A 24567-nucleotide genomic window follows, 5' to 3' on the forward strand; every position below is an offset into this window, starting at 1 on the left:
GTGTGTGTGTGTGTGTGTGATGGGTAGGTTTAGGGGCTGGGTTAGTGTGTTTGTGTGTGTGTGTGTGTGTGATGGGTAGGTTTAGTGTAAGGGGATAGAAAATACAGTTTGTACAGTATAAAAACCATTACGCCTATGGACTGTCCTCACAAGTACAGTAAAATAAACCTGTGTGTGTGTGTGTGTGTGTGTGTGTGTGTGTGTGTGCAGAAGCCCTACGCGTGTCAGATCCAGGGTTGCGGTAAACGCTACACGGACCCCAGCTCTCTGCGCAAACACATCAAATCTCACTCCTTGAAGGAGCAACAAGCCAGGAAAAAGGTACAAGCATCGCAAAAGCACGTCAGACTCCAGTCTCAGTTCTGTCGTCACAGTCACACACACACACACACTAGATCCTCCTCATGTCATCACAAAGCAGACCCGGAGATACGGGCCGGATCTGGACCGACACTATGTTGCTGTCTGGGACCGGATTTAAATAAAGAAACTTGATGTCTCTTCTGTTCACCAAGGCTGCATTTCTTTGATCAAAAATACTGTAAAAACTGTGAAATATTATTACACGTTATTGTGAATATATTGTAAAATGTAATTTATTCCTGTGATGCAAAACTGAATTTTCAGCATCATTGTTGAAAATGTTGAAAACCTTTTTTTTCATCAAGCACACATCAAATTGATTTTAAGTGACAGTAAAGACATGTATAATGTTACAAAATATTCTATTTCAAATACAAAATGATGTTCTTTTGAACTTTCTATTCATCAAAGAATCCGGGAAAAAAAATGCATCACAGTTTTCGAATAAATATGAACACTGATAATAATCATAAATGCTTCTTGAGCATCAGATCATCATATTAGAGTGATTTCTGAAGGATCATGTGACACTGAAGACTGGAGTAATGATGCTGAACATCAGCTTTGATCACAGGAATAAATTACACTTTACTATATATTCACATAGAAAACAGATGATTTACATTTTAATAATATTTCAATATTTTCACTGTATTTTTGATCAAATAAATGCAGTCTTGGTGAAAACTAGAGGCTTTGTTCAAAAACATTTTAATTATTTAAAATCTTAACTATTTAATGGTGTTTTTTGTACTTCTTGGCGTTTTCAAGTCTTTCTATGTAAACAAAGGCAATTGAAGAATCTTTTCAAAAATGATAATTTTGTGTTCCACACACACACACACACACACACACACACACACAAAAGCATATAGATTTGGAAGGCGAGTAAATACAGGTGAAACTCAAAAAAAGTGAATATCGTGCAAAAGTTAATTTCAGTAATTCACCTTAAAAGGTGAAACTAATATATTATATAGACTCATTACATGCAAAGTGAGATATTTCAAGCCTTTATTCGTTATAATTGTGATGATTATGGCTTACAGCTTATGAAAACCTTTTCACAATATTCTAATTTTGAATTTGGGGTTTTCATATCTGTAAGCCATAATCATCACAATTATAACAAATAAAGGCTTGAAATATCTCACTTTGCATGTAATGAGTCTATATAATATATTAGTTTCACCTTTTAAGGTGAATTACTGAAATACATGAACTTTTGCACCATATTCTAATTTTTCGAGTTTCACCTGTAATAACAGAATTTGTATTTCTGTGTGAATTATCCAGTTTAATCGCTCAGAAGAGGATTGTACAACATGCAACCATTGTCTTCTAATGTAAGAACACTATGTTTGAGACAAAACGTGTGAGATTTGTCTTGAAGGGCGTTGATAACGAAGTCTCTAAACTTGTAACTTGTTAGCAGGCTTGTGTAGGAGCCGTTCATTATCACAGAGGAACCAAATAAAGGTCACGTCACCATAGATACAGATTCCTCAGGTACACGGTTTCTGGGAGAGAGAAAATAGAAGAATAGAAAAAACTCGTCCACCTGCGTATACAGGATCTGTCCTGCCTGTATACATCAGTTCTTTCTCACTTTAGGAATTACTCAGAACATATTATTAGAGACACTAAATATAATCACGAAGCCCTGCAGGTCCAGAGCTCCAAACGCAGGGATATTTTAAGCTGTGATATTAAACCATATGCTTATGATTAATTACTGTACATTCAGCTCAATTAGGCAAAAGATTATGCGCCAATTATCCAGGCCTTTATCTATCGATGTGCTTTAATAACATTTGGAAAGTAAATGCAGTGTTTAAAGTTGCCGTGAAATCAAAATAATTTACTTTCTTGCTCTTATTGTGAATGTTATCACAGATGTTATTCGAAGTGCACAGTATTTCAGATGTTTTTATTCAAAGTGCACGTTATTCCAGATGTTGATCTAGAATAATTTAGAATAATGTGCACTTCGAATAACATCTGGAATAATGTGCACTTTTAATAACATCTGGAATAATGTGCACTTCGCATAACAACATCTCGAATGACGTGCACTTCGAATAACATCTGGAATAACGTTTGAATAACATCTGGAATAACGTGCACTTTTAATAACATCTGGAATAATGTGCACTTCGAATAACATCTGGAATAATGTGCACTTCGAATAACATCTAGAATAATGTGCACTTTTAATAACATCTGGAATAACGTGCACTTTTAATAACATCTAGAATAATGTGCACTTTTAATAACATCTGGAATAACGTGCACTTTTAATAACATCTGGAATAATGTGCACTTCGCATAACAACATCTCGAATGACGTACACTTCGAATATAACGTTTGAATAACATCTGGAATAACGTTTGAATAACATCTGGAATAATGTGCACTTTTAATAACATCTGGAATAATGTGCACTTCGCATAACAACATCTCGAATGACGTGCACTTCGAATAACATCTGGAATAACGTTTGAATAACATCTGGAATAACGTGCACTTTTAATAACATCTGGAATAATGTGCACTTCGAATAACATCTGGAATAATGTGCACTTCGAATAACATCTAGAATAATGTGCACTTTTAATAACATCTGGAATAACGTGCACTTTTAATAACATCTGGAATAACGTGCACTTTTAATAACATCTGGAATAACGTGCACTTTTAATAACATCTGGAATAATGTGCACTTCGCATAACAACATCTCGAATGACGTGCACTTCGAATATAACGTTTGAATAACATCTGGAATAACGTTTGAATAACATCTGGAATAACGTTTGAATAACATCTGGAATAACGTTTGAATAACATCTGGAATAACGTTTGAATAACATCTGGAATAACGTGGACTTTTAATAACATCTCGAATGACGTGCACTTCGAATAACATCTGGAATACTGTGAACTTCGCATAACAACATCTGGAATAACGTGCACTTCGAATAACATCTCGAATAACGTTTGAATAACTTCTCGAATAACGTGCACTTTGAATAGCAACATCTGGAATACTGTGAACTTCGCATTACAACATCTGGAACGACATGCATTTCGCATAAAAACATCTGGAATAATGTGCACTTTGAATAGCAACATCTGGAATAATGTGCACTTTGAATAACATCTGAGTTACATCATAACATTCCGGAAGTTGTTATGCGAAGTTCACAGTATTCCAGATGTTGCTATTCAAAGTGCACGTTATTCCAGATGTTTTTATGCGAAATGCATGTCGTTCCAGATGTTGTAATGCGAAGTTCACAGTATTCCAGATGTTGTTATTCAAAGTGCACAGTTTTCCAGATGTTGTTATTCAAAGTGCACATTATTCCAGATGTTTTATGCGAAATGCATGTCGTTCCAGATGTTGTAATGCGAAGTTCACAGTATTCCAGATGTTGCTATTCAAAGTGCACGTTATTCCAGATGTTGTTATTCAAAGTGCACGTTATTCCAGATGTTATGCGACGTGCACAGTATTCCAGATGTTATTCAAAGTGTAACAGAAGTGTAAAAGTGTTTGGTGTTGAGATAAAGTATCATGCATGAGTGTGTCTGTATTTGGTGTGATGAAGCTGAGACGCAGTCAGGACGGGCTCGCCGAGTGTTTGACCGTTCAGCCGCTGCACCACAGCCGCTCGCCACTGGACCTGATTGAGACCAAGCACCAGTCAGCCACTGATGATCTCTACACCGGTATGAAACAGTCGTGTGTTCAAGCAAGTGTCTGTATTACTGAGGCCCTTACTATACTTACCATACAAACATTTATGATGCTTGAAATTAAATTAAATAAAATATAAAAAGCATATTATTTTAGCTCGTTGCCAAGGCAACATTTGTCATTTTCATTTAGTTTAACTTGATGTACTAAAATAACTAAAACAGAAATAAAAAACATTAATAAAAACTATATAGACATATAAAAAAAAAAACTAAAACTAAAATTTCAAATGAAATCGTAAAATATACAAAAATAAAAACAATATCTAAAATATTAATAAAAACTATCATTGAGATACTAAAATAACTGCTAGAGATGCATTTTTAGTTGCATATTGCATATTTCTTCTCCTTTATTTTTATTATTTTTTGGTAACATTAAAGCCCTTATGGATAATGCATTATAAAGGTTATTTTATTCACATCATATCTTTTCATAATTAATTATAACTAAAGTGAAAATGCATAATAAAATTAGCAGATTTCTTGTTATATCTGAAATTGTTTTTGTCATGTTTTAATGCATTATATTTTCTAATGGCGAGTTCAGTGAATAGATAAAATACTGTTGTTACAATTATCCATAAGTTACAATGCATTATAAACTGATGCATTAATAATGCTTTATATATGTGTGTTTTTTGCATGTAATATAAAGAACAGAAACAAGAATAAAACAAACACAGAAACAAACCTCTCTCATTACCAGAGCTTTATATATATATATATATATATTCAGAACCACCTCTATTTTTAGTCCTGTTAGCGCTTCACCAACTCCAGTGTTTATTTATTCCTTAAAATAAATGTTTTCCATTGACATATTTGTTACAATTTCTTACATTTCCCGTTTATGCAGAAAAAGTAAAATCAGCTCATTGTATCACGACCCTAAAAAGCTTTCAGAATCATTTTGATATTTCATTCCAGTGATGGCTAATGGCTACGAATCTCCTTTTACCGAAAAGTAATGATGATTTTCTGTTTTGTCTTCTGTTGATGTGCAAGTGTTCACCGTAAACCAGCCCGGCCCAACACACACCCGTCCACTGCCTCCTTTACCCGGGAACAACAGGTACGAGAACTACACCACAATCAACCAATCAACGACATCAGATGTTTCGACTTTAAGGACAACATTTAACTTCTGTCATGTGACATAACTCTGAGAGGAACAGAATATTGCGTGGGAACATTTCCTCCTTAAAACTGCAGTGAACCAAAGACAGTCTCAAAAACACGGTGTGAAATCGCTGGTGTTTCTGACGTCACAAACGACCTTGTAACCAATCAGATCAACGTGTGATCGTCAACCAGTGGATCTCTGAGCTGAGGGAGTGAGTGGAGGCGGGGCTCATTTGCATATTCATAGAACCGCGCATACTAAATGAGGCGAGGGTGTCGAGTTACATTCAAGATATTTTAAGGCATGAAGACATTTTTTTAAAGGAAATTTTGGTGAGTTTTAAGGAATAAAATTATTGACTACAGAGAAAGTTAAGTTTTCTCTATGTTAATAAATCAAGTTATATTTGAGTTCTTCGCCCACAATCCCTGTGATAAACAAACGAGGCTATACTATGAGTAAGCCTCGCTCCTCCACGACGTCCCTGCTGGGTTTAAAACTGCGAGCAAGTTCACTTGACGTCTGAAAGAAATGAAAAAGGAGAAAAGACGGCCGTTCATGCATCTACGACTGGAGAAAATGAAGCTACACTTGTATTCACTCAAAGATCAGAGCGGGTGAAAGACAGGTTAGCCGCGGCGTGAATCTGGCATCACTTCTATACGCCACTGTCCTTTCAGGCCTGATGAATCCAGTCTAATAATGCCGTATGTTTTTTTCCTATCACTATGTTTTTGGTCGAAGCTCAATCGAGTAAGTTGCCACACACTGAATCACTGTCTAGTTGACATTCATTCCAAGTTTCGCTTGGCGGAGTGACCGATTCAAAAGCTCCAGCGCTTTTATTTCCTCTTGATCTGCGATAAATGCGTGGCTGGTTGTCATGGCTTTATGGCTGAGAGCTCATAGTTGCAATAATCTGACTCTAATAAAGCAGCTTTTCTCCGGGGAAAGGCTCCACTGCGCTTTTGTGTGTTTTACACGTCTACTGTGGCAAAAGAGTTTGGGAAGAGGCTTATGTTTGTGGACGGCACGCTTCAAAGGCACAGAGAGGAGCTTTTCTGGACGCAGACGCACATCGTCCAAGCAATGATCCAAGCTAGACAATCGTCTGAGGAGATCGAGACCTGCTCTGCCTCATTGGTCTCGAGGGCCCGTGTTAGACGACACTATAGCCAGCGACCGGAGAGCACCAGGAGCTCAATCAGCGAATTACACAATGCAATGGGATTGGCGTAATTACCTCACTTTGGGCTGAAGCAGTTGTGAAACACCTCTGACCTCTGTTTTCCCAGATTTTACTACAGCGCTTTCAAAAACACGCTTTAAAGTCGCCCTGTAGTCAATACTTGTATCCCTTAAAACCACCAAAATGACATATTTAAACGTTTTTTCCTTGAAAAAAATGTCTTCATGCCTTTAAATATCTTGAATGTAAGTCGACACCCTTGCCTCATTTAGTATGTGCGGTTCTATGAATATGCAAATGAGCCCCGCCTCCACTCACTCCCTCAGCTCAGAGATCCACTGGTTGACGATCACACGTTGATCTGATTGGTTATTTATTTACAATGCATTGGCATTAGCGTAATTACCTCACTCTGGGTTAAATCAGTTGTGAAACACCTTTGACATGTTTTCCCAGATTTTACTCCCGTTAAAAGCAGTCGCTCTGTTCCTGTGCCACTGTAGTTTCACTTCCAGGAAAAAACACAATGCTGCTTTTTGGATGCATTTGCTGGGAAAATGTCAAATTTATGAATCGGTATTCTTGATTATGTTATTTTAAACACGTTCTTCACTGGGAAACACTAATTAAATGTTTAGCGGAATGATCATGCTGTTATTTTTAATTATGGGATGGTGATTTATACAGACAAGCACCAAAAAAACAACAACATCATCATAAAAATAGCAGTTAAAATAACACTTTATTTTAAGGGGACGTAGTTACATGTTACTTTCTATAGTAATTACAGTAAATTATACATAATTACAAGCATAAAACAAACCCTAACCGTAACTCTATAGTGAGTACATGTAGTTTATTACTTTTACTATGTACTATTACAATGTAATTACGTCACCTTAAAATAAAGGGTAGCCTAATATCATAACAGTAGAGGGTCAGTGCGTTTGTTAAACAGGCTTTCAAAATGCTTTGAAGTTTTATCCCTTAAAACTAATCTTTGATCACCAAAATTATATATTTAAATATTTTTCCCTTTCATGCCTTAAAATATCTTGAACTCGACACCCTACGCGGTTCTATGAATATGCAAATGAGCCCCGCCTCCACTCACTCGCTCAGCTCAGAGATCCACTGGTTGACGATCACACGTTGATCTGATTGGTTACAAGGTCGTTTGTGACGTCAGAAACACCAGCGATTTCAAACCGTGTTTTTGAGACTGTCTTTGGTTCACTGCAGTTTTAAGCAGAAAATACTCAGCAATGCTGTCGACTTATGAACTTACACATGGTGTGTCTTAAAGCGTATTAAAAACACCACATAGACACAGAAACAACATTAAAAGCTGGATTTAACACAGGGGGACTTTAAAACTTTCCTCATGGACACCTAATCATGGGAGAAATTAGATTTTTTATTCACTTCATAAACACTAAATTATTTGGACATTAATTAAGGCCACACTTAAACTTCTAAATTTCATTACACAAAATATATCAAAGCAAGTGTCTTTTATTAATCTGTGCGCCTCTTTTTGAAACATCACTGTTCTTCATCATTTTTTTCTTAAAACTTCTCCTTGTTTCCAAACATATATCTGTTATTTTATTTTAAAGGGGTCATATGATGCTTTTTAATGTTTGCTTTAGCGTGTAATAAAAATAAAAATAAGAATCCAGCTATACACACCTAAATAAATTAGAATTTAAATATAAATGTAATGTAAATATACATTTAATGCGAGACACCCCAGGTGAAAAAAAAAAAAACTAATAGATATCAGCATGAAACTTCCCCAGTTGATTACTGACATTAAGACAAATATCTTTTGTATTACAAGTTTTTAGAATATTTTAATATGCAAATATTCATATGTTTAAATATGCAAATTAGGTATGATCTCATTAAATATGCACTAATTTGCATATATTTCCAGAAGAGAAATCTGAACATTGGATAAAGCCAGATTCAAAATTCTTGTTTCATTTTGTTGACATATTAGAGTCAACGGTTTTTACAGAGGGGATTTTGGATATCTCTTTTTATCACACCAAAACTGTCAACAGCCATAAAAAAATCTATTTTCGCCCCGTTTTTAGGTATAAAATGTTGTATAAATCAGAATCTGAATGATATATGAACAAACCCCTCAGTAAAAACCTTAAGAATATAGATGAGAATACATCTGTAAAGTTTGGTGTATGTGAGTGCTGCTGAAGTGGAGATTTCTGGCTCCGAGAATAGCCTTTAAAGAATTGACATCAGCCAATGAGATTTCGCTTTTAGAGTTAAATGCCCCACGATTGGTTGCTGATAAAAAAGGAAATGACCATATTTGAATCCGACAACATTGTACAGGAGAGAGAGAGAGCTTTCCAACGGCGTATGTGACGACAACTTGTGTTGAATTTAGGAGAAATCTACAGATGTAAACAGACAAAGTGTAGTAAAATAAAGACCTAAATGTGTATTTTGGACCTTTTTTCACCAGAAAGAAGAAGACATGTTATTGAAGACAAATAGGCCAAAATCTCAAAATTGACCAGTGAAAAAAAACTTTATGGTTACACGCTGGAGGTGTTTGGCCAATCACAACGCACTGGGTCAGCTGGCCAATCAGAGCACTCGGAGCTTTTCAAGAGGCGGGGCTTTGTAGAAATCAGTGCGTTTCAGACAGACTGGGAATAGAGGTGCTGCAACAATGTACAGTATGTGTTTTGTGAACATTAAAGCATGTTAACCTATTCTATTACATCTAATAAGCAAAATAATGAACTTTTAAAATAGCATCACATGACCCCTTTAAACCAGAAAAACTTCCAAATGTTTAGGTTTAAAGCATCTTTATGCATGAATGATACATGCTTTTATATATTATAAAAGCTTGGGGGCAACTGTATGTATATAGTTCATAGATGAGCAAAACTATAAGTGGCAACAAAATGACTTAAAGCCATGCGGATATGTAAATATTTATGCATATGTTTGTAAAATTATCTCTCTTTGAGGTTTTGCATAAATTTGTAAAATATCATAACAATAGGGTTAGAGGTCAGTGCACTTGTCCTGGCAACTGGATAAACAGTTTTATGCTATGAAAAGGTTTGGAACATCATGAGGATGTGTAAATGATTTTTGTCTTTAAAATGCACATACTGTATATGAGTGATTATTGTCTCGTTTCTCAGGTGTAGGGTTCCTGTGTCACAGCAAGTGTCGTCTTCATCACCTCATCACAGTCTGACCCAAAACACTCACAACCTGCCCAGATACTCCAACCATCCCAGAACCCCCCAGCCTGCGCTTCAGGACGGTACGTCCCAGTTCCCTTTAATAACTTTAGTTTATTTCATACATGAGAAAAGCACATTTACATGCACACTCACAATGCAATTATAATGGGCAATATTGCAATTAATTTACCTTATGTTAACATAATACTTGGATTAAACTATTGCAATTAAGCCCATGATTGTATTAATGTGGCGTGCACCGATTTTAATTGCAATAAACAGACATTTAAACACCTTAAAGGTGCAGTGAGCGATTTCTGAGAAACGCTGTTGAAAGTGGATCGGATAGAGCACAAAACACACTTGTAGCCAATCAGCAGTAAGGGGCGTGTCCACTCATGAGGGGGAGGTGCCTGTGTTGCAGAGCGTGTTTGTGAATTTGGGGGCGGAGCTATAAAAATAGGGGTGTGGTCCTCTTAGGTAGGGGCGTGTTTGTTTTGGTGATTTCAAATATCAACAATGTTTCTCAGAAAACGTACACACGTGACTTACAACAACTTCATTAATCAATTATTCTGACGTTTTTTCCTCCACACTGAATCACTTTTTTTGGGGGGGGGGATAAAAAAAATGCAATTTTAAATGTGCTTTAAAAAAGATTTACAGGTTTGCTGTGCTTATTTGCAGGCCTACACAATTATAATTTCTGTGTTATTATTTAATACACATATACAAATGTATATCAAATACACATATATTATATATATTACTAATTCACTGTAAAAGAAAATTTGAGTATTTAAGAAAGATAGTAATAATAATAATAACAACTAGTTTAATAACATAATAATAACAACTTTCATTTAACGTAAACCACACCGTCCCGCTAGCTTGGCGCTCTTTTTTATTGCCTTTTTTGTATCACATATTTTAATAATCATCATAAATTAGGTATCATTCGAAAGCTTACGAACTCAAAATTCATCCTGTGAAAACCGTTTTGAAATTGGACATTGCGTTACCATGGAAACGATACTTTAAATTCTTTTAGCTGGCTCCTCCCCTAGTGGGCGTCATCAGGTTTCATATTACAAATTGTTTTTTTTTACTACTTTATAATCAAAACCTTTTCTAATCTTGACAAAACACACGTCGTCGGAAAGGTCTGAGTCTCAAAGTTTCATATTTGATGACTATTTTGTGATAGAAGTGATATTTGGACAGAAATATATTAATTTGTTACAGGAAAATGCATCAAAAGAATTTGTGACACCTGGTGGATATTTTTGGCACAGCGTATAAACAAAAACTTAATTTTTTGTGATATCAACTTCAAATTTGTAACACAGCTTGGTTTGATATATGGCTTTGATTTTATAGTAAAATTATTTTGTAAAATATATATATTATATAAAATGTAAAATGTGTAGTACAGTACATTTGATTTACAGTTAATCTAAACTTCAATAACTTTTTCATACTTTAATTTTTTGAAGCTTTTACTTGAGTCAATAATCAGCTGAGTGTCTTCTATAAAACAAGACCAAAAATAGGTCTATTTTCCAAAGCATTGTTGAATTACAACCATTTAAGTTTGATAAGGCATTTTCACGTCTATTCTCAAAAAGGGAGGTGACAGTTAAGCTTCATATTTGTCAAAAAGCGCTTCTTACTACAAGTATGTAAAGATGTTTGTGTATGTTTTCGTTCCCAAATGCGCGTTAAAGCGACTCAAACTCAAAGCCCCGGCGGATCATGAGTTGCTCACGTGTAAATGAACACTGTGCCTGAAACACGCAGCGCATACACACAGCCATATCACCATTTCAGTTTTTATTTTAATTAAAAGTGCAGGTGTCAGATCCGTGTGGCGTCTGACACTATATATAAGCTCATTTACATATAAGCCATATGTGCAGTAAGCAGACGCAGAATGCATATTTAAGACGTGAGCGTAAGCGGAGAACGAAGCGATCAGCTCTGAATGATTCACAAGTGTGTCCTTCTGCTCTTAGAGCAACAGATGGCAGATGTCTGTCAGGCCGAGGCACAAATAGATCCATCGAATGCATGTAAAAATCTCAGCGTACAGATTTTATGAAGTTTTTCCAGGCTCAAATGAGGAAATATCATTCATTCTGCATGCAATCTTAAGTTAAGCACAGAATAGTTCAGTTTTGGATGTTGTGAGTGATGTTTTTTCATTAACACTCAGGTTTCTCTGGTGACGCCCGGACCGTGTTCTCATACACTGACTCACCGCTGGAAGACAAGCAGATCTCTTCCTTTTCCATGATGCAGATGCCCATGTTTGAGGAACATCTGGGCTCATTAGACACGTCTCAGCCCGAGCTCGACCTCGTCCACAGAACCATCACTGGTAAAAACACAAACCAATACTATAAAGCATCATGATATGCACTGCAGAAACTAACTTATTATTTAAAGTTTACATGTTCATCTTTCTTACTAGTCCCCCTGTGGTGTAAATCCAGCTTTTAGTGTTGTTTATGTGTCTATGTGGTGTTTTTAATACGCTTTAAGACACACCATGTGTAAGTTCATAAGTCGACAGCATTGCTGAGTATTTTCTGCTTAAAACTGCAGTGAACCAAAGACAGTCTCAAAAACACGGTTTGAAATCGCTGGTGTTTCTGACGTCACAAACGACCTTGTAACCAATCAGATCAACGTGTGATCGTCAACCAGTGGATCTCTGAGCTGAGGAGTGAGTGGAGGCGGGGCTCATTTGCATATTCATAGAGCCGCGCATACTAAATGAGGCGAGGGTGTCGAGTTACATTCAAGATATTTTAAGGGAAAAAAAACGTTTAAATGTGTCATTTTGGGCATCAAAGATGGGTTTTAAGTGTAAAACGATTGACTACAGGGCGACTTTAATTGACAAATGCAAATGCTGTTAAATTAAGGTTACACTTTATTTTAAGGTGACGCAGTTACATTGTAATAACTCAAAGTAAGTACTGAGTAAAATGACTGACTTTAATGTTGCTGTTTTTAAGCATGAAGAAGCTCTGCAAAGTTACAAAGTCTCTCGATCAGTGTTTCTGAACTCCTGAAACGCCTCCATTGTAGTCTTGAGTTTCTCCCGGGAACGAACACGTCACAATATTCCTCATTATAATAATTCATACGCAGAATAAAGGCGCGGGGCCTGGTTGAGTTAGTTAGTAGTGTGTTAAACTGGCGGTTATGGAAAGGGGCGGGACATTCCCAAACACACTCGACCAATCACAACACACTGCTCCAGCCGACCAATCAGAGCACAGTGTGCTTTTCAGAAGGAGGGGCTTCATAGAGACAGGAAGTAAACAGAGCGTTACTGACAGACTGGGAAGAGAGGAGCCGCAACAATGGAGAATATGAGGAGAATAATCAACATTCAAGCATTTAAACCTGTTCTAGTAGAGCCTGAACACAAGAAGGGCATAATGTGATACAAAGACTATTCAAGGCAAACTAGAAACCTTTATACAAATGTCCATTAATGTACTTTCTGAATAAAAACGAAACGTTGCCTATTATCGTGTGTTTGTGACAACAGTGTTCGACTGCCAAACCGGAGCGGAGGAGTTTCTGGGAGAACCGGAGGACAATTATCTCCACATCCCGAGATGCCCGAGCCGGATCTCATGCGTCTTTACTGAAGGATGAAGGTTTCCTCTCATCAACCCGAACATCTTACTCGCGCCGTTGAAAGAACGTTCCTCGTGGACACTTAATCATGGCAGAAACTGGACATTTAAGACAAACTCAAACTGTAAAAATGTCAAAGCAAGTGTTTTTATCTGTGCGTAAATCACCACTTTTCTTCATCATTTGTGCTCATTTCCAAACATAAATCTGTTCTTTTATTTCAAACCAGACAAGCTTATTTTTTTTAGCTTAAAAGGCATGTTTCCTAACACTAAATGACATGCTTTGATATTTTAAAAGGGTATAAATGTTTTTTAATGCCACTTGTAAACTATAAATATACCCCCGACAACAAAATGCACTTAACACAGATTTAAAGCCATAGTGATATGTAAATATTTATGCATATGTTTGTAAAGTGTTATCTGCTAAAAAACAAATCAACTTTTAAGATTGAGGTTTGCATAACCTTCATATCAATGTGTATTTTGGGGATAAAATGTTTAAATTCCTCCAGAATGCCGAAACATCATTGGTTTTACTTTAATACTGTGTTGTCATGCTCTAATCTCAGCAATCTGTTAACATTAAATTGAATGATTGTCCTTGGAAAAACATTGTATACAAACGTTTTTGCAAGAAAAAAAAAGAATCTTTGTTGTTAAGAGGTTTAATTTGAGGGTTACTCATCTGATTGACTTTATTTTTATACATTTTAACAAATTACAACAACGAATTTAACAATCCTTGACAACAACGGTGGCCCAAATAAAAAAGATACAAAAATAGAATAAGTGAAAAAGAAAATACGTAAAACACTATACAATAATAAAATGAAAAAAAAAGATTTTTTTTCTTATACAACAGGGAATAAGTAAAAGTTTCACACCGATCAGTTCACCCTCGATGAATATACTAATAACTGTCCACCCTTGTATGAAAATGTCCAGTTTCAGATGGAGTTGGGCAGTCATATGTTTCATTTTGTAAATATATAAGTTTTACTCTATATTGACTTATTTTTGGTGGGTGTGGCTTCATCCAATGTAAAGGTTTTTCATGCAAATAGTAGGAGTACATGCCAATATATCTCTGGTTTTGACTACATAAATCTTGGGGTATTCCTTCAAGCAAAAGTAAAAGGCAGGTCTACATGCAAAATTTTCATAATCTCAATCTGACTGATTTTATTCAGCAGAATTCATCAAAAGTGAGGCTGATTTGTGATTTTTGAGTACAAGGGAAAGTGGTTTCTGGATTGGCGCACAAGCCCCGCCCTTCTTTCTCATCTCACCATCTCAACCAGACCTGCTTTCAAAAGCCCCGCCCACTCATCGTTGGGCGCCTCCTATTGGTGGTTTGCACACAGCCCATGATAACCATTTATTTTGCAACAAATGCGTACGTTCGCAGTTTCAGCCCTTTTATGATATTTTTCTCCTCAGTACTTTAATAAATAATAAATCAGCCGCAAATTATTTAAAAAAATAGAGGCCACAAAGAGAGGCGCACGCGGACTCCTCCCTCCCATCACAGCTGGCCCCGCCCCTTCTCTCAACGTCAGGTTCGGTTGTGCACAGAGCTTTATATATAAGCTCCGCCTCTTTCCGCAGCGTCAAGTTAGTTTACGCGGCGAGCTTTATAGCAACCGTTGCCCCGAGTTGCAGCGCCATAGTCACCGTAGTCCTGGCGACTGTAACCCACCAACAATAACAACAACAACCTCCTCCTCTCCTCTCTCCATCCTTACACCACCTTCCTCTCATCCTCATCCTCATCCACACCAGTCCAGGTGAATATTTCAATATTAACATCTCGTTTCCAAAGTGTGTTCACTGTCTAACCGCTTGCGTGATGGTTGTGGCTTTGTGTTTCTGTTTGAATAGCGGAGTAAAATCTCCTGAGCTTGTGCTGTTTGTGAAGGTTTTACGGCTGTCGTTTTATTCTCTGACGGTTTATTCCGTTTCTATTGATGCGGCGCGTCCAGATGTTTCGCTCCTCATCTGCTTTATGTATTAAAAACCTGAGGAGCGAACGACATCTGTCGGCGTTTGAATAGTGCTAATTGGTAAATATGTGTTTAATGATGTGGAAACGCGATGAAAACGCTGTTGTATTGAAGCGCAGCATCATTTTCTCACGATGCAGGTGTTGCTAAGCGGCTAATGTTAGCATGATGAGCCCGAATGCAGCGATTCTTTATCACACTTTCGGTTTAGAAATCAGATTCACATCTTATGTGTATTTTCGTGCTTTTAGTCGTTTAACACGATCTTCAAGTTGCATATTTGAGTCGTTTTGATCGCTGGGTGTTGTTTTATCGTTAGCCTCAGACGCTCATTTGTAAACGAAACAATGAATTTTCTCTTCAGTCAGGTGTTTGTGTTTTTATTTTCCGCTGATAAATGCTAATGGAGGATTTTAGGTGTGATTCTGTGGGGTATAATGACACATATGAAGATTATCTTTCTGTCTTCTATTGTTATAAAGCAGGAGTTACTCTGGCTAAGCTATTGGCCCTCTGTGGTCGTGTCTCAATCATGTCGTGCTCCCTACATAGGGCATCATCATGCACCCTAAACACAATCTTGTGGACCTGTTTTATGGCATCGCACACTAGCATCTCTGTCTATGTAGGCAGCTCATTAGATGCTTGTGTTATTATTATCACTCTGATTATTTGCACAGCTGTGGAGAATCCACCTGTTTATTGGCAGGTTCATTTATAACAATATTAGTAGGGCTGGGTATTGACACGGTTCGATTTCAATTCTCAAGCTTGCAATTCTGATCAAATTTAGATTTATGTACATTTTTTCCTAAAGCAAAAATATCTCTCTCGAGTCTCTACTATAAAGCTTTAAACTATACAGGGAGTTAACCTATTACTATATTATTACAGGTTAAATAACTTTGTAATGCCATAATTCTAATTCTACTCCAATACATAAACATTGAAATGCCATAAACTTGTTTTCATGAAGGATTTATTCAATTTAATATTGAAGAACAGGTTGAGTAAAAATATAGTGAATTTATAGTCTCTATACTAATCAAAATGCTCCTCTCTAGAGTTGTTGTTCTAGTTAACTTGGTTTATGGTCATTGAATGTCTTTTCTGAGGTAAATGTGGCGTTACGTGACATTATTGTTCTCCGGCTGTTTTATTGACGTGTTTCTGTGGTTGAAACACTGATTGATGGATTATGAGACATGATTGATTTCAGGAAGTTGTTCTGTATCTCTCATCATTCCTTCTGATGTTCATTAATGTTTATTTGCTGCTGTAACTAGTAGTAAAGAGGAAGAGTTGATCGGTTCTTCTGTCACACACATTAAACACACACACACACACACACACACACACACACACACACACACACACACACACACACACACACACACACACACACACACACACACACACACACATTTACTGACTGAATTTACTGATGAAACTGACAGGATTCGAAAGCCGAGAATGTTTCATATTAAAACTATCAAAGCTTATTGTGATTATTGGATGGCAGGTTCAACCTTTGGGATTTAAGAATCAATGTGGGATTATCAAAAAGAGAATCGAGAAATCAATATTTTTAACACAGCTCTTCATATTAGTGTTTACCGTCACTTATTGGATTTTTGCTGGTTCAGATTCAAATTCAGATTTTTTGGCGCAAGTATTTATATGTGACCCTGGACCACAAAACCAGTCACAAGGGTAATTTTTTTGAAAATGAGATTCATACATAATCTGAAAGCTGAATAAATAAGCTTTCCATTGATGTATGGTGTGTTAGGATAGAACAATATTTGGCCGAGATACAACTATTAGGAAATCTGGAATCTGAGGGTGCAAAAAAATCTAAACATTGAGAAAATCTCCTTTAAAGTTGTGCATTTATGTTCGCGATTTTGTTGCATTCACTCACAAAAATATTTTTTAATATGTGTATGGTAGGAAATTCACAAAATATCTTCATTGAACATGATCTCTACTTAATATCCTAATGATTTTTGGCATAAAAAGAAAAATCGATAATTTTGACCCATACAGTGTATTGTTGGCTATCGCCACAGATACACCCGTGCGACTCGTGACTGGTTTTGTGATCCAGGGTCACACAAGGGCTGTATAACTCGTATTTTAATCATGATTGCGATTTCTGTTACTCTCAATTATTTAACTCTCCAGCCAGCAAAAAACATTTTGAACAAAAAGCGGAGAAAATTATGTTTTTTTCCTCCAAAGATTACAACGTGCGTCAGCAATGCTTCCACCGCTTGTTTCTGCTGCTTCTCCTGTGTTTCGATCAGGAGACTCTGTTCTCTTTCAGAAGATGCGTAACAGCGCCCCCTACTGTATAACACATGGAAAGCAGGAAAATGGTCAATTATGTCTCTCAGGAAAGCGTCGTCTTAAATGATGGAAAATTCTGTCAATTGCAGGGAAAGTGTGAAGCGTAATCGTCTGCGATATTTGTGACTATATGGTTTGCGATTGTGGCTGCTGAATAAATGCACTTATGTGCTACTATACAAAGTCTTTTTTGTCGTTTTTTTAGAAAAGCATTAACATGGTTTAGAATTATTGTCATTACTTTTGAGGGAACCCTGGAAAAAAATGCTAAGTATACTTGCAGCCAGGTTAATTATCACTAGTGCTGCCACTAACGACTAATTTTCTAACGACTAATCTTTCGACTAATTTTTCGATTAGTCGACTAATCTAAACGACTAATAAAAAAAAAAATCAAGTGTTTATTTCGTTGTGTCCATTTTATTTTGAACTCAACTGAAGGGCCAAAACATCAAATGTCACCTGTTCAAAAACATTATGTATTAACAATCTAAGCATTAAGTATATCTGCATTTCCATTAGGCTATACCATATTAGTCAGAGTCCTAATCTAATCCTCTAATAACAAACATGTATGTATTACTTAAATTAGCTCTTTGTTCTGCCTTAAAAAATGTACAGTAAGCTAATGATTAATTTATGTACATTTCTGAAAAGCATAACTGATAACATCACTCTGAATAGTAAAGTAGATGCAATGCATTTTCTGTGAAAAGCGCTATACAAATAAATTGGAATTGAATTGAAAGAGTCTGGACTAGCCCACTATGAGTCGCGCTGAAAGCAGGCAGGCACGCAGTTATGTAGCTCGCGTTTACACTTGCGTGCATGGCGGGCCCGTGCCGCGGTTCGCGTGAATGTGAAAGCAACACGGACTCGGGAGCGCTTGTTCAGGAAGTTAAGTAACCTGCCCATGCGTTTTAGCAGATTATGATGCATTTAGTTAAATAAAACACATGTAAGGGATGACAGTGCTGATGATTTACCTTGGATACGCGAGAGTTGAGTCTGCAGTGTATTCGCGCATTGCGCGTGCAATCAGGGCAACACATTTGGAAATCCACTGTCTCCTCAAAAGAGTCCGTTTGGAAAACAGAATATATTGACCCGCGTTCTGTTTTCTATCATGCGCCGTGCACGTTTGCGATGGCATAAGATGCATGCAAACTCAACAGGGTTCGATAGAATTGAGTGTGAAACCAGACCAACGCTGCGGGGGGCGCCGGGAACAATCGGGCTCGCGCTCGGACTCGGACCGCAGCAAACGAGCCCACTGTGAAAGCTCCGTCACCTGCCTCCGCAATTTTTCATATCAAAGCAGTGAAGGCGGGCGGGAACGTGAAAGAAAATGATAGCAGATAAACCAGCAGGTTTATCTGCTATCATACGTCGACTAAGTCGACTAATCGCGGCAGCACTAATTATCAGTATACTTCAAGTGTGTTAATGGTTAGTTAACTTGAAGTGTGCTATTTTGAAACAGCTAATTTTGTACTAAGTATATTTTAGTTGTAATTAAATTGTAGTAACGCATTACTTTAAGTGTATTTAGTGTACTAAATTGGACCAATTTAGTATACTGTAAGTATATGCCTGTGTCGGGACTAATTACATGCTTGATTAGTGATATTAAAGTGTACTTTTTTTGTGTTACAAGTACATTACAAATTTATTACGAGTGTCTTCGAAACATACAAGCAATATACCATCAGTGTATATATATATTTTTTTGCAGAGAGAGAGAGAGAGAGAGAGAGAGAGAGAGAGAGAGACGGGATCAGGAAAGGTCCTCGAGTCGGGACTGGAACTCGGGTCTCCTGAAGCACATGTCGGCGTATTTGAATAAAAAGTATAGGCTCATTAATAAGTGTATTCTACAAATTGCACACTTTGTCTTCAATAACAAATGCACATTAATAGACAAATAATACTATTCGACACGTGACCCGCCACTCCTATGCAGGAGATCTGTGAATGAGCTTTTTTTGATGCCCTGGAGATACTGATTTTTAATTGAAGCAAACACATTGAACAGCGTCTTAACTGAAGCTCTGCTGGAGTGTGTTTGATGGCTCAGCGTAACCCGGCGGTTCCTGCTAGTCTGTAAGCTAGTGTCAGTCTTAGCTTCATTCGTCTGTATTCTCTTGGCGCAGAAGTTGACGATGGATGCAGAAATGTGACCTATCTTCACACACTCGACCGCAGCACCTGAACTAACCGCTGAGGGTTTCCGAGGGTTGCATCAGGGTCCTCTGCGAGATGAAGTCGCGTCTCGCTTCCCCTGTTGTCTTCCTTACGGCCCGAGGAACACGTGCTGGAGGACACCGGAGAGAGGCAGCATGGGATAGCGCTCCATCCAACCTGATGAGATCCTGGACTTACACACTGATTTCAGTGCGAGTTAAAGTTAGGGATGCACCGATATGAACATTTTGGCCGATACCGATAACCGATAATTCTTTATATTTGAAAGCCGATAACCGATATATCGGCCGATAAATCTAAATCCAATAGAATTTTTGAGAGCCTGATTACAAAAACAAAAGTCTCATCATTAAAAGTCACGTCCCAAACACACAATTACGATGTTCTCATTATAATGTTATGTAGCCGATATGACTGCGCTGCACATGTTGCACTGAACTGCATTTGGCTTTTTTGAAGTGATTTCAATCATATTTCAAGCAGTTCAGAATCATGTGAACAGTGCGCATCTGAAGAGTCTCAGCTGAAGGAAATATTACATTATATATCGGGTTTAATATAACGGACACATTGTTTTTATCAGGCCGATAACGATAACATCAGAAATGAACATATATGGGCCGATATATCATGCATCCCTTGTTAAAGTTGGGGGATTGGGAAGGTGTTGCATCTTCTCTGAAAGCAATCGGAAACCATCCAGCTAATGAAGTCGATCATGTTATTTCAGGTGTTTCTCTCGGGTCCAGAGCCCCCCCCCCCCCACCCACCCACCCACTGTAGTCCGTTAATGCCAAACCAAGAGGACATGATGTCAGAAACCCCCAGTTATCAGCTCACGTTACTCTTATCTACGGTCAGGTGTGGAGTTGAACCGGGGCCGTGCCACCTGTCCACAGTATCCGGTTGCTTTCCAATCGCTTTAAGAGATACTGATTGAGTAAATAATTCATATCCATTTCATTTCGAGATAAACCCATTGAGGTTCACGGCTCACGAGCGTGTGGGCGGATGCTGCTCGGAAAAAAAATACAGGTTTTTTTTTAAATCAAGATTAATCAAGACTCTACTTTATTTTATCTTTATTATAGTGTGTGTTTTTTAATCTAATCCACCCCTGGCAGTGCTAAATATACATCAGCTACTGAAATCGCTTTGATTGTTACTGTACTCTGTACATTTTTGCTTCATGCTCAGTTGCTGCTGTCGATTGGTTGTGTGTTTGTTTGCAATATGACGATGGGTTTTTCAGTAGCCGATTCCAATATAAGTCTCGAGATTGTATTATTATGCTGATCTGAATAATAGTAATATTGTCTTCTGAAGAGTTGAATGTGTGAATGTGACTCCAAAAAGTGAAGTCCAGTTGTTTTTAATGACCTTACAAGTTCAATTAAACCATCAAAAAATTAGGGGAAAACAAAATACTAAACTCACTTAAGGTATTTATCTGACAAAATTATTTGGCAAACTACAGCTACAGGTTTTATTTTACAAAGCAATATTATACTATGGTTTTCTCTTGTTTTTGCATGCATTCATAATGTCTTTGTATGACATCCTGGACCAAAAAATGGTGTTGCACTCTTTCTTTCTTTCTTTCTTTCTTTCTTTCTTTCTTTCTTTCTTTCTTTCTTTCTTTCTTTCTTTCTTTCTTTCTTTCTTTCTTTCTTTCTTTCTTTCTTTCTTTCTTTCTTTCTTTCTTTCTTTCTTTCTTTCTTTCTTTCTTTCTTTCTTTCTTTCTTTCTTTATAAAGCACAATTTAATACAACAAAAGTTGCCAAAAATTGCTGTACAAAGATTTTAATTCTAATATTAATGGGTAACACTTTATTTTACTGTGCCCTTGTTACATGTACTGTAGGAATAACAGTAAATTATGCATAATTACATGCAACTAACCCTCAAACAAACCCAATCCTACCCTAACCCTATAGTAAGTACATGTAGTTAATTATTATTACTCAGTACTTAAATAATTACACTGTAACAATGACACCTTAAAATAAAGCGTAACCTACTAATGATACATAAACCAAATGATACAACAATAGCATGAACACAAGATTAAAGCCCGGGATATGCATGTTTCATTGCGTTATCACAAATAAAACAATATATACGTCGTACGGTGGTCTAAAGGCACATTTGACCCCTGACTCGTGGGGGGAGCGGCAGCGCTGGGCCTTTGTTCCCCTTCAGCATTGAGTGTGCGTTTGCTGAGGGCTTAAGTGGGCCACAGGGGAGCGCATGAATGAGCGGAGGTGAAGTCAGCTGGGTGGAGGGGGGATGAGGGTGAGGGGTGTTCAGACAGGTGCCTGTGCACACACCACTGCAGGGTTAGGACACACACCACACAGCAGCCGGGCTTTACATCCGACATCAAGGGCCAAGATCATCTATCAACCTATAAAGCCAAACATTGATGTGCATGGACACTATAGAAGATTATTAAGATGATAAAAGTCTGAGTGGAGTATTTTCTTTAGTGGTCTGAAATGGTTCTGATGTTGTTTTTGTTCTCAGCGGTCAGTAATCTACTGTGCAAAATACACTGAACGTGTCACGAGTGAAACCTGTATTTAATGCATTTACTTTCACTGTTGTGTTTGTGATGTGTGGGTTAGGATGAGGACATGTCACATGTTTCATAGACCATACACACCTGTCTCTGCATCGGTCAAGTGTCCAAGTGTGCTGAAATACTGGAGTTTGACTGGACCAATTACTTTTCATTTTAAGTTTATCTATTTAATTCACTATGCTAATTACACAGTTGCTTAGTTGCATGTGATCATTTGCATTTACCGTATTATTTATTTACTGTGCTAAGCAAATTTCATAAATAAATAAATACCACAGTAAATTCAAATTATTTATTACACTATGCTAATTACACAGTTGGTTAGTTGCAGGTAATCATTTGCATTTACCATAGTATTTATTTATTTCACTATCAGGGTTCGACATTAAGCCTTGTCGTGTGCTTGTCCTTTGGACAAGTAGATCACAGTCATTCACTTGTTCCAGTAAAAAAAGTTGATTGTCTGGAAAAAATAGGATTGGATGGAAATATCATTTATTCTGAATCTGAAGCAATATTCTCATGTCAGCTTTGACATATTTAACCCTCTGGTGCTCTTCGTGTGGCGGTCAAAAATGACCTATTTTTTTGTTATCGTTTCAATGAAATGAATGTTCTATATTATATTTTGATACTGTTTTTTATTTCATGTTTTGTATTTTATGGGGATTTAATGCTATTAAATTATATTAATGCAGTAGTTATTCACTTTTTGAGCATATTAGAGCTGAAAATGACATTTCCATCTTAAACTGAAAAACTTCAGCCTGTGCTCTCAAGTATTCAAGATTTACCTCAAAGAAGACGCGTGGCAAATTGTTGCTGAAGTGAATACATTTTAAAAAGTGAACTTACCAATAAATGTAAAATTCTGTAACCTTTTTTATGAAAAATGCACAAAAATACTATTTTTGATAGATACTAAATCAAAGTGATTATTCTAAACAAGCTGTGTTTCAAATTTGAGATTTTCAAATTTCACAAAAAGTGAATAAATGGATTATAACTACTGCATAAATATAATTTAGTACCATAAAATCCCTTAAAAATATAAACACAGACACACCAGAGGATAAAGGACAACATACAAGTCTGTTACGAAGGATGAGGGAAATCCAATGAAGACTTAAATTCCCCCAGTTTGGAGTTAATAAGTAATAGCGCTGCATCATGTGTAAAGGTGATGCTAATAAAACAACAGTTGATGGGGATCCACAACGTTAAAACGTTGGATGAAGTCTGTTGACTCATGAGTGTGTGTGCTGGATATGTCGGTGATTATGCGTGAGTCAGGAATGCTGGGTAATCAGACGTTAGGGCTGAGGGGGAGGTGAAGTGAACAACACCACCTGAACCCTTCAGGTAAATGAGGAGCAGAAGAAGAGGAGGTGCAGGAGACTCTGGGGAAAGATAATTAACCTGGAGAGACCTGATCATGGAAACATGCGATCCAGTGTTTACCTGCAGCGAGAACCAGACAAACACATGCGGACGCACACAGGGTTCCTCACAGTGCTGTAGCAGAGGCCATTAAACATTAACTTCATTTATTGCTCTGGGTACGGGCAGCGTTCTCCACTCATCGACCTGAACACACAGATAACCTCACCATCACTGGTGTGTGTTTGTGTACGCAGAGGACTGGAAGTGACCCAGCATGATCAAACACAAACTAAACAAACAACAAATATATATATATCTTTTGTTCTTTAGGTACTGACCCTCAGGGTTGTTATTAGTAGTGTTTGCCAAGACGAGCATCATCATAGTGCTTAAACGTTACAGGAATAATGCAAATTATTAACTAAGGTGTATATGTACTGTATATGACTTTCTTCTTTCATACGAACACAATCAGAGTTATATTAAAGGGGTGATGAACTGAGAAATCAAATTTTCCTTGAGCTTTTGACATCTAAGAGGTCATCAAATTATAAGAATATCCTGTAAGTTTCAGAACTGAAAACGTCCTTGTTAGTCCAATAAAAGCTTTTATTGACACCAGGCTCAGCAAACGACTCGTTTTTCAAAGTGGGGAACTATGACGAAACACTAAGACATTTTTCATACGAGTGTTCCAGACATT

The 24567-nt window shown here is 37.1% G+C and overlaps 2 protein-coding genes across 3 annotated transcripts in view; both read left to right on the forward strand.

Moving 5' to 3' along the window:
* The window catches only part of glis3 (GLIS family zinc finger 3), a 49489-nt gene extending 35978 nt beyond the window's left edge, over window positions 1-13511 (forward strand). The window contains exons 7-12 of the mRNA XM_056240748.1: window positions 211-321; window positions 3977-4097; window positions 5133-5199; window positions 9631-9755; window positions 11891-12055; window positions 13241-13511. Coding sequence (XP_056096723.1) covers window positions 211-321; window positions 3977-4097; window positions 5133-5199; window positions 9631-9755; window positions 11891-12055; window positions 13241-13350 — 699 coding nt within the window. The 3' untranslated portion in view covers window positions 13351-13511. The remainder of the gene's footprint in view (window positions 1-210; window positions 322-3976; window positions 4098-5132; window positions 5200-9630; window positions 9756-11890; window positions 12056-13240) is intronic.
* A 1436-nt stretch (window positions 13512-14947) lies between these two features.
* The window catches only part of rfx3 (regulatory factor X, 3 (influences HLA class II expression)), a 56443-nt gene continuing 46823 nt past the window's right edge, over window positions 14948-24567 (forward strand). For both annotated transcript variants that reach the window (XM_056240750.1, XM_056240749.1), the window contains exon 1: window positions 14948-15124. The gene's annotated coding sequence lies outside the window, so the exon portion shown is untranslated. The remainder of the gene's footprint in view (window positions 15125-24567) is intronic.

This window comes from Rhinichthys klamathensis, unplaced genomic scaffold (assembly GCF_029890125.1).
Source record: "Rhinichthys klamathensis goyatoka isolate OS25496 unplaced genomic scaffold, OSU_Roscu_1.1 h1tg000611l_1, whole genome shotgun sequence".
Classification (NCBI taxonomy): Eukaryota; Metazoa; Chordata; class Actinopteri; order Cypriniformes; family Leuciscidae; genus Rhinichthys; species Rhinichthys klamathensis.